Source organism: Panicum virgatum, chromosome 9N (assembly GCF_016808335.1).
Source record: "Panicum virgatum strain AP13 chromosome 9N, P.virgatum_v5, whole genome shotgun sequence".
Classification (NCBI taxonomy): Eukaryota; Viridiplantae; Streptophyta; class Magnoliopsida; order Poales; family Poaceae; genus Panicum; species Panicum virgatum.
The window spans coordinates 15,939,777-15,957,372 of NC_053153.1; the positions used below are offsets into that span (position 1 = coordinate 15,939,777).

Sequence of the window (17,596 nt, forward strand, 5' to 3'; positions counted from 1 at the left end):
TGCTGTGCCGGCCGGGACCTACGCGCACAGTGGCCGTGGCATGGAAGCAGCACGGCGACGGCACCGTCGATGGAGGGGGCCAATGGGGGTGGGGGGGGGGGGGGGGGGGGGGGGAGCGGAGCACGGCAAGAAACGCAGCCCGCAGCCGGCTGCCGCGGGGGATGATGGGATCGGGAGAGAATCCAATCCAACAGCAGCAAGCACGCAGCAGCAGCGCGCCTCCAGGTCGAGCTGGCCCCGGCCGCGCGCGCGTTGCGCCATGCTCCTGCTCGGCTGCTCCACCTGTGGCGGGCGAGGCCGCGGCGGCGTGTTCACGTACGGGGCCCTGATGGGTGGCCTGGTCGCGCGCGGGAGGACCGGGCGGCGTGGCCGCCGGGAGGGCGAGGCGGGGCCGGCGGCGTGCGCGGTGGCGCACGTAGATACGTACTCGTACGTGCTAAGATGTATGATGACTGGTGCGGTCTATTCATAGGTGGATTTTGTGCCGTACGGCCGCACGTACTCTATACATCAGGTGATCAGGCTGTCCGCAGTGGGTACTCCAACCCGCTCTGTATACAACATGGAGTAGCGTTTGGCGTAAAAAACTACCGCAGCGGCAATCTCCAAACGCTACTGAATGCTTCAGTATGGGCTTCTGCTCGCCAAATCCTGCGCGCGTCGAGTACGAACTGCACACGCCGATGTGGCGCGGGGCCTGCAACCCACGCGCCATCCCAACCGAGCGGAGGGAGCGGAGAGCTCCAGGGGTGCCCGCCGCGGCCGCCGGCCAGCAGCGCCGCCGCATCTGCTCCGCCCCGCCGCGCCCCGCTCTACCGCGCCGCGTCGGGCCGCCACGCCTCGGATGCTGCTGCTGATGCCCCGCCCCGCGCACGGCGCGTGCCTCCTTGCTCCGGCGCGCGAGGGAGCTCTGGCCGAGGAGCAGACCGAGGAGGGCCGGAGCAGACCGAGGATGGGCGGAGCGGCGGCCGGGGAGGGAAGGGAGGGAGGACTCCGCCCACCGGCGGTGCTTCGGGCGCCCGCCTGAAGAGCGACCCGGGTAGAACGGAGCTGCTGCCGGCAAGAGGTGGGGCGAGCTGGGGGCGGCCTGCGGTGGCACGGTAGCCGGGCTGGCCGCGGCGTCTCCCGTGGCGGCGGCAGTCCCCGGGGTCGTGCAGGTCGCCGCGGTGGTGGTGCCCGGCGTCCGCGGAGGCGCTCCATCACCGGACCCCGCAGGGGCGGTTTCGGCCGGCGGCGCCGCGGCAGCCCCCGAAGGTCCGTCCTTGTGCCCAGCTCCAGCACCTGGGAGTTCGGCGGCATCCAGCCCAAGCGGATCGGGGCGGATTGGCGACGTGGCCACAAATCCGGGCCCGCCGCCCTCAGATCCAGGCCCGCCTGGGGTCGCCGGCACCGGATGGAGCGGGGGCGGGAAAGAGGCACGTCTGCACGATCGCCCGGCTGGGGAGGGGAGGAAGCGGCACTACAAGAGAAACACCCCTTTAGCAACGCATATATGCGTTGCTAGAACTAAAAATAAATGTTGCAAAGGTCTGTACCAACGCATTATATATGCGTTGCAATAGGTGGCGTTGCAAGGGTCTATGGCAACATATACACATGCGTTGGTAACTAGTGCTAAAAAGTGTTGCAAGCTTTACAACACATATTTGCAACACATCTTATGCGTTGGTGACTAAAAAACCAGAGTTTTCATATACACCATAGCTTTTTCCACAGGAACTAGACAATCCTAAATAGTGTATTCATTCCAAAATTATAAAACATTGAACATGTCCACTGAAATTGAAATAATCTTATTAGATACATATAATTTCAGTTACAAGGATCATCTATGACTAATTTATCAAACAGAAAAAACAAAAAATCAAACGTATATGACTAGGGATAGATCAATCTCCTAACTACTTGATCAAAATTAATTTACCTTGCTTGATCTGCCTTTCAAGAATAACTGATACCAACGACTCACGAGATTTCTGAAAAATAAATATTTGCAAGGAAGTAAGATGGTTATAGATATCTGATGTTGTTTGTCAGACATATCGATCATTCTTGTTTCTGATAGTCATATTGATCTTGCAAGAGTCTGAATTCCAGATTTACATAACAAAGAAATCATAATTAGAGGACTCTTAGAAAAATACTGATATTTGCCAAGACGAATCAAGCAATTTTTTTGTAAAAAATATTCTTCAGTGCTTGAGGGATTGAATATTCTAAACAATCATACCAGGATGTGTGTACGTAATTACCTGAGGAAAAAAAAGCAAAGGATGACAGGTGGCGTCTCTGGCACGACAGGTGGGCAGGCTCCTAGGTGCCGACGTCTGCATTTGTGCGACGGTGTGTCGACGACGCCGTGGTGATGTGGCCGGCAACGGTTGATGGGGTTGGCGGCGCCATGGTTGTGGGCTGGTGGCGCCGGCCGTTTCGTTACACTATGGTGATGATGCGGGTAAAAACCCATCCCTTCTTAGGACGGCGTTTGACGGTGGGTGAGTACCGCTAGCAGGGATTCGAGGGAACCCCCGTTTAGAGATTCGGCCAGGGGTGTAAAGCACACAAGTATCTTCCTTACGGAAGCGAGTTGAGACGGTGGTTTTTAGACAGGTTCAGGCCGTCCGGAGGCATAATATCCTATGTCTTGTGTGTTGTGATTGGTTCTTGCCGATCCCGAGTTGGAGAGCCCAAGCCTGGAATGTCTTAATCAAGTCCCGAAAAGGGGGTCCCTTACATGTCCTGAGATCTTTCTATTTATAGGCAACAACTGCCTTCTCTGCTCCTCTCTAACTCGTGTGAACGCACCCATTGTATGGTGGGCGCCGTCTTCCAGGTTGTTCTACCTTTGTCGGACGGGCAGACGGCTTGTCGGGCCTGCTGTAGTAGGCTTTGGGGTGCCCACCGGTGTCAGGGGTGCTCCGAGGCGGCCTCGGGCCATCCCGGGGTGGTCATAGACACTGGCGGGTGCACCCCTACGTCCCGGAGTGATCTGGGGTCGTCTGGCGGGTCCGGGTCGCCCCATGGACTTCTTATGGTCTGGGGTGACCCTGGTCAACCTCGGGGAGATGTCTGGGGTACGGTACATGGTGGTAGGTCCCGACCACCTCCCATATTCAAGTTGATGGGACGGACAGCTCAGGGATCAGCTATCCGCCGCCTATCTTATTATCATCTGAGAGCGCACGACATCTCCGTAATTATAATGTTCTTACAGGAAAGCCGCGCAGCCCCTCGAGCTCCGCACCAAGCCTGGCGGCTGGGCGCCGTAACCTCCGAGATTTCCCGCCTAGTAAAGATCTTTTTACCAGGCGGCTGTCTTCTAGGGCTAGGTAAAGGCCTTCCTGTGCTTCACATGCCGGGCCGGTCCCGGCCCGCTCCATGCGTCCGCCCCATCTCCATGGGCGGCTGTTCTGGGTGAGGGCCCACAGTCGCGCTCGGCTGACGTCGCTGGGTCATGCAGCTAGCTGGTGGGTCTCCTTCCCTTAACCTTGCTTTTGTCCGGGGGTTATGAGTACCCCTGTTCACATTACGCTTACAACATCGATGGCGCATTTTGGCGTCGTGTCCTTCCTAAAGGCAATGTCGTGCATCTCTACCATGCGGAAGGTGGTCTGTATTGCTTTTCTTCCTCTCTTTTTCTTTCAAAAGTAAAAGAAAAAAGAAAAAAGAGAGTCTTAGGTGTTGGTTGTGTGGTGGCCCGCGTGGACATCCCAATCCGATCAGGCGGAGTTCCACTGAGGCTCGTTGTGATGTCCCAATTCAACCAGACAGAATTGTGAGAGTTCCAATTGATGTCCCAATCCAACTGGACATTATTGTTTTTCGAGTTGGGTGTGAGTAGTGCGTTGGTGTGTTCGATGAGGGTTGATGTCATATCCAACTAGACGATGTTGTTTTTTATTTTGCCCAGGGCTTATTTCTCTTTTTAATATAATTAACAGCTCTTCTGCTTGGTTTGTTTCGTTTCAAAAAAGAAAAAGTACCTCATCGTATCAATAGCTGAAGTTGAAATTATGGATCACGTAGCAATAACGGTAAGAAATATAGATTCAATCTAGATTTATTTCTATCAATATGGGTGGCAATGTATGAAGCAACCAATCCAATCGTTGACTTCAAGTATAATATTCTAGCTTTGTTTATTTTAAATTTGATAATTCGACCTTAATGAAGATAAAAATATATGAATATTTTTTTTATCCCGATCCGTTTTATAAGATGAACTATTTGTCCCCGGTGCATGCATGCAGAACGTCGCCGTCATCGTATCCTAACCTAAAATCAAAGGTTTTTTTTTCCCGACCGGAACAGGTCCGGAAACCGCGGTTACCGGTGTAACAGGTTCTGACCGGTTCCGGTAACGATCGGTTTGAAACCGGCCCAATTCAAAACTTCAAATTTGAATTCAAAAAAATGAAAAATTCTCAAAAAATCCTAAAAATACTTCAAGTTGCGACGAATCTAATAGTGTCAAATTTTTTCAAATATTCATTCATTTAGTATACTTTGCGCCATGTGAAGTTAAACAAAAAAAGAAAAAGAAAAAAAATAGGCCGGCCCATTAAAGCCCACTTTGGCCTGAATACGGCAGCGACCCTTATGAAGACCCCGAACTCACGCCGCCCCCCAGAACCCTACCCGCCCCCCACGCCGCGACCCCTCCACCGCCCCCACGCCGCGACCGGCGCTCACAGCCGGTCAGCCACCCGGAGACTGCGGCTAGCCGGGCGGTAGCTCCGGTAAGCCGGTACGGCAGCAGATCTACGGCCCCCCACGAGTAAACCGTGCGCACCGCCGGTTTACCGGCCCGGAGCGGCGGTTAGCCGCTACAAGGTATGAACTCGAATTTTTTTCACCCTATGAGTTGATTTAGAATATTATATGATTTGTTTAGAATTTAGGTAAGATTTAGGTGTATGATGCGTGACGGAGTATCTTAACGTTGTGGACGGTAGGATGCGTGACGTGTTCATAGGCATGTATGTGGGTCCAGGTAAGACTATACGAGTCATCTATTTTGAAGCTCTATTGACCTTATGGTTATTTGAAGTGATTTATATTTTGCAGCTGCTGTCCTAAATCCGAGGTATTCATATACGATGGATCCAACTCAAAAAATGTTTCGTGGACTCAAGGATTCATTTCAACGCATGACAGATGTCCAGAGCGCCGTGCAGGCATTGCAGGAGCTTGAGCTGTTTCGGCAGAAGGTTGGTGAGTTTGGCAGTGAAATGGCAATGAAAATGGCGATGGACCCAAAGACATCCCCATGTAAGAGTTATTCCGTACGATATTGTTGTTTTCTCTATTCCAATATATTGCTTACATACTCGGTTGCACATGCAGCGTCCTAGTGGATGATGTTCGGATCAAGCACTCCAAAGCTACAGTACCTTGCCATGTGACTTGTTTCACAATGTTGTTCGTCCAGTGGATGCGAGCGGAATTGGAGTACTTTTGCCTTGCTGCATACAGGTTCGCAAGCGGTTGTCGCACAAGAAACTTAACAAGCTTGTCTATGTCAATTACAATCTTCGTCTGCGACTTGAGGAGGTCTCCGGCCCACCGATGCGTGAAGAAGGTGATTTTTTTTACCAGCTGGCACATCTTTTATTCTATGATGAGAATAATCCGGTGTGGGAATGGATGGAATATGGTAGATCTAACCGGGCTCCAGTTCTGGACGAGGATGATGACGACGGAGACGTCCCTCTCCCGTCCCATATTGTCAAATATCAAATAAACCTCTCAGATCTACGTGATGCTACAGGGGATGATTGCATCAGCGATTGGGCACGTAAACATGTGGGCGACAATCACCTAGGGAAGAGGAAGTTCCAGAAAGGGACTACGAAGGGTGACCCGAAGCGTCAAAAAGGAAAAGGAAAAGCAACAGCAAAACCAGTGAGCAGCGACACCGACACTGATGATGGCGATAGTCAGCGTAGTCCACCGTATCAGGAGTCTAAGGATAGCAGCTCGGCTGATGATGGTGATGATAGTGACGGTGCTGATGCTGGTGGTGGTGGTGGTGATGATGATGGTGGTAGTGGTGGTGCTGGTGGTGTTCGTTTCACAGGTATATATTGCACCTACATATGCACACATGTTTCTGACTATGAGTACTAATTATGATATATGGTTGATTGCAGGGGAGACTCAGTTTACACATGCTACTCAGGACTCCGACCATGGAGCACCGCAATCGCAGAGGAGAACGGTTGGACCGACGGACTACGACACTCCACAGTACTCTTCTTCCTCCTACAGTGATACCTCGCAGTCTTTTCACTATCCCATACCTGACATCAGCATGCAGCCACCGACAAGATGGGTGTACGAATGGGAAGACCCCCCATTTTTACACTATGTTAGTTCAGGAATTGGAGATAACATCGGCGTGGACGGGCCAAATTTGACAACAATATAAGGCTGAGCTGCTTAGAGTGCGAGGTTTGAATGTGATGTCCACCACCGAATACCAAATCACGTCCCAAATGGGGGTCTTCCCATTCGTACGTTGAACTTTTATTGATGTGTATCAGTGTATGCATGATTATGACTATAGTATTTGTATGCACGCTTATTACTATTATATTTGTATGTATGATTATAAATTGTTGATTTGGTGTGGTCTTTTACATTAATATGTGCATAGCTCATGCTAATCGGTTTTTTTGTTGCTTTTGTGTGGTCTTTTAAATTAATATGTGCATCGCGTCCCAAAATTTTCATTTATTTCACACAAGGGAACCACTTTAAAACCGTCGGTTTTTTGTTCAAATTCCCGGTTACCTATCAAACCAGAGCGGTTTATTGGCCTAATCGGGTGGCTAACCCGTGGAAACCGGTTGAACTGTCATTTTTTGTTTGAAATTTGAATTTAACCGGTTTTTTCCGGTTACCGGTCAAACCGGTTCGGTTTACCGGAACCGGACGGCGGCGGTTTCATTCTACCGGTCGGGAAAAAAAAACCCTGCCTCAAATATTAACACCACCAATAGCACACCTCTAAAAGAAGCATCGTGGTTAAAAAAAAATTTGGGCATTGCAATTGGATCCTAAAACTTAAATTCGCTGTTGGTAGAGCATACTAGTATCTAGTCAGCGAGGCCATATACGGAGAACAGTGCCTCCATTTCAGAAGGAGAACTAGACTGTACTCGTACAAGGTAGAAAGAAACCGAACAACATACGGTAGAGTACATTGTTGTGCTGTACCCAGTACAATGGATCACGCAGTACACACAGCCTTTTTTTTTCCCATCATCACTAACCGCAATGTTTGCTTGCACGACTCGAGAAGTTACAAATACGAAATGGCACGGCCTGTGTCGCGAGCCTATAAAACCACCGGAGGCCTTAACCACCCGCATTGCCCACTCTCCCTCCGACCCTCCCTCCCTCCCTCTCTCCTCTTCCGGTCACAGGTGGTAAGTGGTAACGCGCCCACTCACTCCCTCGCATCACACTCTCCTCGGCTCCTCCATAACTGCCCCGCGCGCATGGGCGATCCGCGGGCCCGCCCGTCCGCCGTGGCCGCCGGCGAGCTGCGGCCGCCGGAGCCGCCGCTGGACCCGCTCGAGTTCCTGTCGCGGTCCTGGAGCGCGTCCGGGCGCGCGTTCGCGCCCCCGCCGCCGACGCCGCCCCCCGCCGCGCTCGTCAGCCCCATCGCCGAGGACGCCGCGTGCGAGCTCGAGGACTGCGGGGTCGCCGCCGCCGCGACCGGGAGCTCCTTCTCCTTCGCGTCCGCGGCCACGTCGCAGCTCATCATGGAACGGATCCTCGCGCAGTCCGTGAGAGCCTCGTCCTGCCTTGACTTCTTCCTCTTCCCTCCTGTCCCATCTTGTTGCCCCCAGCTCCTAAATGGCTCCTCGTTTTTCAAAGAAAAATTTGTCTCTTTTCAATCGTTGCTAGAGATCTCCCTTCTGTTTTGGCAATATCTGGACAACTTAGTGTTCTTCGGTCATGTTTATTTTGCCGATGTCTCCTCCTTTTCCCGAACTGCATTTCGCTGCAGATTGGCTGGTTCCATATGTCCTACAGAAACATTTTGGTAAACTTTCATGGGAATTGATGGATCTTTCCGACATCTGCACATCTGGTTAGCTTGCCATTTTTTTTTATTAATCAACTCTTTCCCAGTACATGAGCTCTCCTTCTGGGTTCTCTTTGACCCCATGTTGGGACAAGGAGAAACGTCCAAAGGAGAGATTCTTTTTCTGCCAAGGCCGGAAAAAGAAGTGTAATCCCCACCAATTTCATTTTAACACGCAGCATAGTCGCCATTAATAATCAGGCATCGTCCATCAAGCAGCACCAATCAATTCCTCATTCATCCAACATGCCTTTTTGTCCCCGGAGAAAACAAGATTTCATTTACCTTTTTTGCTCGCAGCAATTTGACGCCTTTCTGAAACATGGTGTCTGAAACATGCTTGTTGTGTTGCCATCCTGCAGCAGGAAGTGGCGCCGCTCACCTCCGGCCGTCTCTCGCACAGCAGCGGCCCCCTCAACGGCGGCGGCTCCCTCTCCGACAGCCCGCCGGTCTCGCCGGAGATCGATGACGCAAAGGTCCGTTCCTGTCTTGTCACCTTCTTGTTCCTCTTACCTCGAGTACCAGCTGTGTTGTGCCTTCGAGATGGTAGCACAGCTTCTCTGCAATTTTTTAATTGCCAGAACTGTACTGGTCTGGCAGTAACCTGCAGTTTCTTACAGCACCTGTTTGGCTCACTTGCTGTTGAAAGTTGAGCCGTAATAGAAGCCATTAGATTAAATTAGCTGTTTTTAATGTGTTAATTTTATAATAATAATCAGAGGGGGGAGATAATCCAAGGCGTTGCTTTTACTGCCGGGCTAGTGGACGCACTGTGTGCGTGTTGGTGCGTGAGATTCTTTACATCTTCCTGCATATGTGTGCTTTCTCTTTTGGGAGGGAAATCATTTCTGTGTGCTCCATGGCTCACACCTCACACACACACTGCTAACGAAAAGGGAAAGAGAATGAAGCTTTTGTGCCGAGCTATTTTTTTTCTCTCTTGTGTTTGATATGCTTAGTCTTTTTTGAGTAATAACTTCAGGTTCCCCAGTCTTTTGCTCTGTTCTTTTTTTTAGAAACAGTTTCTGTTTTGTGTTGTACCGTGTGCTAAGGTAAACAGTAACTTGTCAAAACAATTTTTTACAAGTTTATACTAGTAATATGCAGTAACAATATGCAACGTAGTAGCTTCGGTTAGTTTTGCCTGTATTTCCGTAGACGGCAGAGTGATTCACTTGGCAGTGGTAAAAAAAAGCTCACAAGCATATGATTCTCTTGAAGAGAAGGGAGAGACCAGACCAGCCATCGGAAGCTGTGGGTCTGCCTGGGACAAAGCGACCAGCCTTGCAGCCTTCCCTGTGCCGGGCACCAAATTTTCTAGAGAGATGGGTTGGAGAAAGAGAACAAGAAACAAAGCTCGACAAAGAAGAACCCGTTTCGTAGGCGTGCCTTTCGCGCCTTCCGATAAAACCCCCGACTTGCAAGCCCTTTGCTTTTTCCCCACAGCTTTTGTTTGGCCCAATCCGTCGTGCTTGCTCCCCCTGAGAGTTCGTGTTTCTCCTGTGAGCTCTCGCCGTCGCGGTCATGCCCCACGGTGCCTGTGCGCGCGCGCAGGGGTAGCGTAATCTTTTGTCATGGAGGCGTCTCTTTCCCTCTCCCCACAGTCCCACACCGACAGCTCCTGCGTTGCAGCTCGACGTCCCTGTCCGGTCACATGAACAAGATGCAGCGGACCTTCCTCTGTTTGTTCTCCTGCTTTGCCCCATGGCACACCAAGTGATGGCGAAATCTCCATTTGCAAATTTGCCTGATTACCTGAACAAGCAAACAGCTTCACTCATCGTTCACCTACAAATTTGTATGGTTGATACAGACATGTTATTCAGCTGGGGCTTGGGGCAAGAACCCTCCTTTTTCCTAGATGTAGGATCCTTGTAGTAGCAATCAGCTAGTCAAGAAAAGCGCCTCCTTTCCCTGCCTTCCATGCTCTTGTTTGTGTGCCTCATTCCTCCCTGTACCTCCGCCACTGTGCAAGTGGTTGGATGTTCCTCGCGACAATTATTGCTTGTTCCAATTTCCATATTCTGATCGCCAAGCATGTTTCCTCCGAAATGATAGGGGGCTCGTATGATTTCTCGCAAGCAATCACAAAAATGAGCTCCAAGGAGAAACTTCCCAGTTTGACTCATTCAGTTCAGATAGACCTGAAATGAAGCCTGTGAGTTGGTTTTTGTCACCTGGCAAATTCCAAATCTGGTGCCTGAAAAGAACCTCTACCAACTCATGTTGCAAGCAATGTGGAATGCCTCCAGAGGTTCAGCTGTTTGCCCCATAGCTCACCCATGTTTTTGGTTCCTGAGGGACAAAATGGGCCAAGAATTGCCCCACGCCACTGCCGTTCCACATGCCCCAAGAAAGACAAAGCCTTATGAGATGTCATGGTCAAAGATCTGATTAGGATAGCCAAAGCAAAGCCCCCACACACCGCAGGGGGTCACTCTGGCCATTTCCCCCTAGGCTAATCACAGTCCTATCTCCGAGCGGCAGCCCAGCAGAGCTAGGATCCGATGGATTTTGCTGTTTGCTCTGGCCTCTGGGGTAGTAGAGTACCAGTAGCCTATACCGTATGCTAGTACTCCTGGTGGAGTATACCATAAAGAAGTTTGATTCCCGGTACCGTCTCAGCGCCTGCACTGCAGCCAGCCGGTCTCCTGCCTGCACAAGCAAACACTGCAGCGTGTCCAGTCGGCTGGCAGCCCATGTCACCCTACCCCCTCTGCCCATCACCCGCTCTGGGTGAAAGGCAGCGGCGGCAGGCATGGCATGCTCGCAGTCCGTGCCGTCGCGGCATCGTGAGGCTGGCTGGGCCTTTTCGGTCCCTAATCGAGTGTTATTCCCTCCAGCTTTTCTAATCCTAGCGTAATCATGGGCTCTTTAGCTGATCTAGGGCGAGCATTATCCTCCCCAATGCCTCATCATTGTGTCCATTGTCTCCTGTGTGGCTCTCTTGTACTGCATTGTTTGGTGCTTACCGGTGTCTGAAACGGAATATTGGCAGGCTTTAGCTTTCAGGCTTGCTGTCGGTTTAGGCCGTGTTTAGCTTTCAGTCTTGCTGTCGGTTTAGGCCGTGTTCAGTTCCGATGCAAAAAAAAATTTCAAAAGAATCTTACTAATTTGAAGTACTAAATGAAGTCTATTTATAAAACTTTTTACACAAATGAGTTGTAAATTACGAGACGAATCTAATGATGCTAATTAATTCATGATTAATCAATAATTAGTGGATGATTACTGTAGTGATATCACTGTTGCAAATCATGGATTAAGTAGGCTCATTAGATTCGTCTCGCGATTTACAGCCCATCTATGCAAAAAGTTTTGTAAATAGACTTCATTTAGTACTCTATGCATGTGTCGAAATATTTGATGTGATGTTTTTTTTTTGCGTTTACGGAGTTTACGGGTCGGATCTAAACAGGGCCTTAACAATGTGCAGTGCTAAGCATAGTGGTTTGGGTACTGGCTGTGGCTGATGAACTGCACCTTTCTTGAGTGATCAGTTCACAACAGTAGGTTAAGGACCCATCTCTGGGAACTGGAACCGTTCTGTCAATTCAAGGTGGTACCCCATTGTGGTTGTTGCAATCGAGAAAATTGACACATGACACAACACCTTCACTGCATGGAATTTGTACCTTCACCACATTTTTCCGGCTGATTGAATGCACTATGTTTGTTTTTTCTGGTTCACAGTACATCAGTGATAACTGTAAACAAGGACCAAATTTTGGCGAAATTTAGCAGTGCTCTAATTGGATTCTTTCAAAATTACGCAGTACTGCAGAGCAGTGAGCACGCCGAAGCCTCAGGCATACCGGCCAGGCAACAAGACGGTGGGCCGGTGGCTCAAGGATCGGAAGGAGAAGAAGAAAGAGGAGACGCGGGCGCACAACGCGCAGGTCCACGCCGCCGTCTCGGTCGCGGCGGTGGCAGCTGCGGTGGCGGCCGTAGCTGCTGCGACCGCTGCGGCGTCAGGGTCCGGCAAGGACGATCATGCCGCTCGCACTGACATGGCCGTTGCCTCGGCGGCTACGCTCGTTGCAGCACAGTGCGTCGAGGCCGCGGAGGCCATGGGTGCCGAGCGCGAGCACCTGGAGGCCGTTGTTGGGTCCGCTGTGAACGTCCGGACGCCTGGGGACATCATCACAGTCACGGCTGCCGCTGCCACCGGTGTGTTACCACCACCATATGGAATGATCTGCGCTTCCTCTGATCCTAACATATAGATGTAACAACTGGTGATGTTTCCGCCATAGCAGCGTTAAGAGGCGCGGCGACGTTGAAGGCGAGGGCTCTGAAGGAGGTGTGGAACATCGCGGCGGTGATCCCGGTGGAGAAGGGAACGGTGGGCGGCGGAGGGCACCACCAGAAGCACGGCGCGCCGAAGCAGCAGCACCGCAAGCTGGAGAGCAACGGCAGCAGCATCAGCGACGACGTCTCCCTCGAGGAGGAGAACAACTTCCTGGGCATCTGCAGCCAGGAGCTGCTCGCTCGCGGCACCGAGCTGCTCAAACGCACCCGGAAAGGTAACGGCGGCCTCTGCAATCATCATTTGTTCCGGGTGATGATGCCCTGTTGGAAGGGATGCACTGATGTTTCCTTTTTACCTTTCATTCACAGGCGCCCTGCACTGGAAGGTTGCGTCGGTGTACATCAACCGGATGGGCCTGGTAAAAATGATTTGATTATTTCTGTTCATGAACTGGTGGTGGCTTCTAACCTTGTGGCGACAATTGTGATGTTTTTGCTTACCAAGATGTTTTGGCATTTGGTTTTCGCAGGTGATGCTGAAAATGAAGAGCCGGCATGTCGCGGGGACGATCACCAAGAAGAAGAAAAGTAAGGGGCAGCCAAACAATCAAAACTCGTAGCAGCCATCGTCCACGGCAGTGTTTACTGACGGTCCGCGCCGCTGGCTGCCGTGCAGGTGTGGTGATCGACGTGTGCCGCGACGTCCCGGCGTGGCCCGGGCGGCACCTGCTGGAGGACGGCGAGCACCGGCGCTACTTCGGCCTGCGCACGGCGGAGCACCGGGTGATCGAGTTCGAGTGCACCAGCCAGCGGGAGTACGAGATGTGGACCAAGGGCGTGGCGCGGCTCCTGAGCCTCGCCGGCGAGCGGAAGCGCCTCGCGTGACGACGCCGACGACCTAGACCTACCCCGCGCGACCCGTGCCGGCTGTCGCCGTCGTCGCCAACCTGCCGACGCGGTGGCCTGGGCGCCTCCGATCCAGGGGCCTCCCATCATCACCGCCCCGTTTGTTGTTTGCTAGGCTGTAGATGCCGCGAGGCCGGCGAAGGCAGCAGCGCGACATGGGCGCACAGGGATCATGTAGCTAGGTAGGGGGATCCTGTTGCTGTGTTAGGGCACAGGATTGGGTGAGTGAGTCGATCGATGGCGGTGTGGTTTCTGGGGAATGCGACGCCGGTGCGTGGGGTGCCATCCCTCAGTGATTCAGCGGCGAGGTTAAGGGCAGCAGCGCTTGCAGATCTCTCTCTGCCTGTGCTCTTCCCTCTTGCTCTGCCTCTCTTGTAAGTTTTGCTGCTGCTGCTGCTGCTTTTTTTTTCTTCTTCTTCTCTGGTTTGGGGTGTGGCCATACTGGAACTGTAGCTGGCAAAAGATAAGTGCTTTGTTCTGGTAGTAGTAGTAGTAACTCTGTAGTTACCGTAGTAAACACCGGGAAATTAAGCACATGTTCATTCCATCACACATTGTTCCTCTGAATGTTTCTCTGAAAGAGGCTGCCACGGCGGCGATCCGCTGCTGGCGGTGGCCGTTGCGGTTGTGAGAATCTTTGACTGGGGGGCAAAAGCTGCTTAGTCCCCGTGCCTTCACCGTCATCCTGCCGAGCCGACGGGGGAGGCCGAGGCCGTGGCCCCGGCGGCAACGGCAACAGCAGCGAGGCTGGCCCGTCGCCTCAATGAATTCCCTGGGGCCCGGCGCCAGATGATCTTGTTTCGTCGCCTCCATTCTCCACTGTCCCTGTCCTCTTCCTGCTTCCTCCTGGAGCTCTCGTTGCGATCGATCACCCCAGCACAGCGCAGCACAGCGCAGCGCTCCTGTGCAGGCTGTAGGGCGACGCAGCAACTTGCCGCTCCTGATGGCGGCGGTTCCAGGACCACGCCGCCGCCTGATCATTGGACAGCTCGGGTCAGGACCATGCCACACCAATGTCAGCACGCAGAAGTAGGTGCCGGCTACTCGGATTTTGTACTCTTGTGCAGCAGCAGCAGCAGCAGCATGTACAGTAATTCGGACTGTAGTATGAACATTCTGAGATGGGTGTCGAGATCTTCAAAGATCGTCTCGATCGGCTGCAAAGATCGTGCTTCAAGGCTTGAGCTCTGCTCTGCCTGTGTGCAAAAGCTGCTCATGAGTGTGCGCGCTCGCGAGCGAGCGAGCGACGATGTTCTTTCTTTCTTTGCCGTGCTCGAGATCGGTGACCCAAAGATCCATCCCTCTTTTCCTTTCCCAGCTTTTCTTGCAACACAAAGTCACGAACACAAGAACAGAGAGCGAGCGGTGACTGCCGATTCCGATGCAACTACTACTGCGGGAGAAAGAAACACACAGGATTGGGATGAACGGACTCGCAGGCCGAGGTTTGTTTGGAGCACGGATCTGATTGATCCGATGCAAAGGGACGGACGGGCACAGCGTCAGCATCAATGATCACCGCCAGCGCCCGGGCCTCGGGCACCGGGACGGGAGAATCTGCCGCTTTGCCTCTTTCCCTGCTCTGCTCGGGGAGGCGTGAAAGAGCTCCGCGCCGTCAGATCGCTGAAGCCGGGCGAGGGGTGTCGAGGCTCTTGTGATCCAGCCGAGACGGATGCGACCGGGGGAGGAACAGAGGAAGGGTTGGCCGGTTGGGATCCGGACGACGACGAGGTCAATTCCGGCGGTCACTCGGACCGTCAGATCGGATGCTGCGCGCCGGAGCCCTGCAGCTGCAGGGCCCTTTTGGCACATCGGATTGGACGCGCAGGGCCCCGGCCCCTGCCCCGAGGGGAGGGCTCGCACGCCGACCCGGCGAGCCGAGAGCCTTTGTGTTGCGTCGAGCAACAGTCACATGCGCGCCGTGGCCAAAGGTCCGGTCATCCGGTCACTGCTTGAGTGCTTGTACATTCGATTTCTTCAAAAAAAAAAAGTTCTTGTACATTCTCAGACGCCGCAGATGTAAAGACAGTGCTCGTACAGCTGTCTCCGGCGACGAGGGCAGTGCGGCGCCCGGCCGGGCGATCGGCAGCAGCGCGTACGGAGTAGGAGCTGCTCGCCGAGCACGAACCCCTGTTTCCTGCGCCGCGGCGCGCGCACGGGACGGGGCTTGGCAAGGTTCTAAATAGCCGGCTATAATTTTCGCTATAGATGGCTATAGCTTCCAGGAAAGACAATCGCTATGGCATTTAGCCCGCTAAATGCCGGCTATAGTCCGCTAAATGCCGTAACGGTAGCCTTGCCGCTAAATGACTTAGCTGGCGATTTAAAACCATGGGCTCGGTACTTGGGCGCAGTTGGCGGCCCGTACGGTGGCCGGGGCCGGGGCAGGCGGCATGCAGGCATCTCTTTCGCCTTACGGCTTGGGAATTCCAGTCGTGGTGGTGCTGCGGCGGTCGTCGTCGCCGGTGGGAACAGAACATCGTGGATCCGGACGAGGACCCAGGCAGCCGACTGGTGTGTGCACACGCGTTGCCTTTCCTTCATCTTTACGGGAAAGCAGCGGCCGGCGATCCGTTTTGGAATCCAATCCGACGAGTTGTTGCGTTGTTTCCGTTGGCCCAAGCTGCCTCCTTCTCTTTTCTTTTCCTTTTTTATTGAGGTGATGACTGAAAGTTCTGCTCCGGCGACGACTATTTTGGATTTGGAAACGAGACCTAGTTGGAGCTCCGCCATGGGCCATGGCAGCATGGCAAGAACCGACCATGCCGGCACAACAAGTAACGCATGGGAACTTTACACCGCAAATCTAATTTTACACGCGAGCGCTAGCGAGCGTTCCAGCGCGCGATTTCCCGACCAGCCTCCACGTGCGTGGACCCTACCAAGTACCAGCTTGCATTTACGTTTTCCCCTTCTCTGCTGGATGTGTCTTATATCTTTCTCACATATTTTTTTTCATCATTATCCTTCACAACGCCACAGCGGGGGTACAGAGGCCTGCAGCCCTGCACGCTGCCCACGGTGGTCGATGCAATGCGGCCCGGAGCTTCGCGCGCACTATCTCGGCAGAGTGGCGAACCAGGTGAAAAGGCAGGAGCCTGGCAAGCTTGTGGAGGTGGGAGTGCTTTTTTTTTCTTTCCTTTTCTTTCTTCCATAAAGTTAATGCAACAGACACGTACTGTAACTTTGTATTGGAGAAGTTATGTATATAACTTTTCTTTTATATATAAGTTTTGTCTTGTTTTTCTTTGCACAAGTTATATACATTAGTTTTATATAACTTTTTTTCGCTTCTTTTGCATAAGTTATATCAATATTACTTCTTTGTATTGGAGAAGTTATGTATATAACTTTTCTTTTATATATAAGTTTTGTCTTGTTTTCTTTGCACAAGTTATATACATTAGTTTTATATAACTTTTTTTTTGCTTCTTTTGCATAAGTTATATCAATATTACTTCTTTTAGAAAAATATTATTTTGCATAACTTTTTTCGTTCAGATTGGTTTGCGACAAAGTTTTGCCGGAAATATTGATTATATAATTTTCCCCATAAAATTTATATGTATAAATTTAGCATATAAACATGATTTTCATATTTTTAGCTATATAAGTTTGTTGTATAAATATCTTGCTTCTTTGTAATATAAATCTGTTTTAATTTTTCGTATATAATTCTTTTTGCTTTATATTATTTTATGTATATAATTTATATATATACATTACATATGCCACTGAAATTGAGGAAAAAGACGAAAGAGAATAGGGAGGCGGGGACCAACAGCTGAGCGCATGCGGACACTCGCTGGGCGGGAGCGCATGCCTTCAGTCAGCATATGGCGGCGGCGGGATTGCTCTGCGGGTGGGAAGTTGTCGGAAAGAGAATGAGTGATTATACTTAAAAGGGAAAGTATATCCTGTCAGAAATCGATTGTTGCAATCTATCCTAGCGCGCGCGTGCTTATTAGCAAGGCCCACTTTACACTAGTTCCTTGGAGAAATCCAAGTGAAGTCCACCCTCACTTGGTTCATCGTGTCATGCTCGATCGTTAACTTCGCAAAGGTGTGGAGGTACGTCTTACCACGGTTGCGCTTCTGGGCTTCAGTGCTTCATCACGCAGCAGCCAGTCAAAAAGGTCAGAAGAAAGCAGCCACGGATCCGTTCACCGGGCACGGACCCCAGTTCCTTGTGCCGCGGCGGCAGTGGCTACTGAGCTAGTACGTACTCCCTCCGTCTTGAAATATAGGATATTCTAGAATTCAAATTTTATACTCAAATATAAGACATTCTAGATCGAGAGTGAATCAAATTATTTTAATTGTACATCGTTTTCAGATCTT

The 17,596-nt window shown here is 51.7% G+C and overlaps 1 protein-coding gene across 2 annotated transcripts; it reads left to right on the plus strand.

Annotated features, from left to right (window-relative positions):
• Positions 1-7,338: 7,338 nt before the first annotated feature.
• On the plus strand, positions 7,339-13,805 carry LOC120691175 (VAN3-binding protein-like). 2 transcript variants are annotated; one of them, XM_039974182.1, is made up of 7 exons: positions 7,339-7,796; positions 8,461-8,574; positions 11,875-12,268; positions 12,358-12,624; positions 12,719-12,768; positions 12,880-12,937; positions 13,026-13,805. In XM_039974182.1, exons 1-7 carry the CDS (start codon positions 7,506-7,508, stop codon positions 13,232-13,234), a joined length of 1,383 nt encoding a protein of 460 aa, XP_039830116.1. In that variant the 5' UTR covers positions 7,339-7,505; the 3' UTR covers positions 13,235-13,805. The 2 variants fall into 2 exon arrangements, with proteins under 2 accessions (XP_039830116.1, XP_039830115.1); XM_039974181.1 differs by having other exon boundaries at positions 7,379-7,796; positions 12,355-12,624.
• The last annotated feature ends 3,791 nt before the right edge of the window (positions 13,806-17,596 follow it).

Excerpts from the sequence above, each read along its gene's own strand:
- LOC120691175 (XM_039974181.1), top strand. The coding sequence starts at position 7,506 with ATGGGCGATCCGCGGGCCCGCCCGTCCGCCGTGGCCGCCGGCGAGCTG. Across the intron at positions 7,797-8,460 it reads AACGGATCCTCGCGCAGTCC|CAGGAAGTGGCGCCGCTCAC; the intron begins GTGAGAGCCTCG and ends GCCATCCTGCAG. Across the intron at positions 12,938-13,025 it reads GATCACCAAGAAGAAGAAAA|GTGTGGTGATCGACGTGTGC; the intron begins GTAAGGGGCAGC and ends GCTGCCGTGCAG.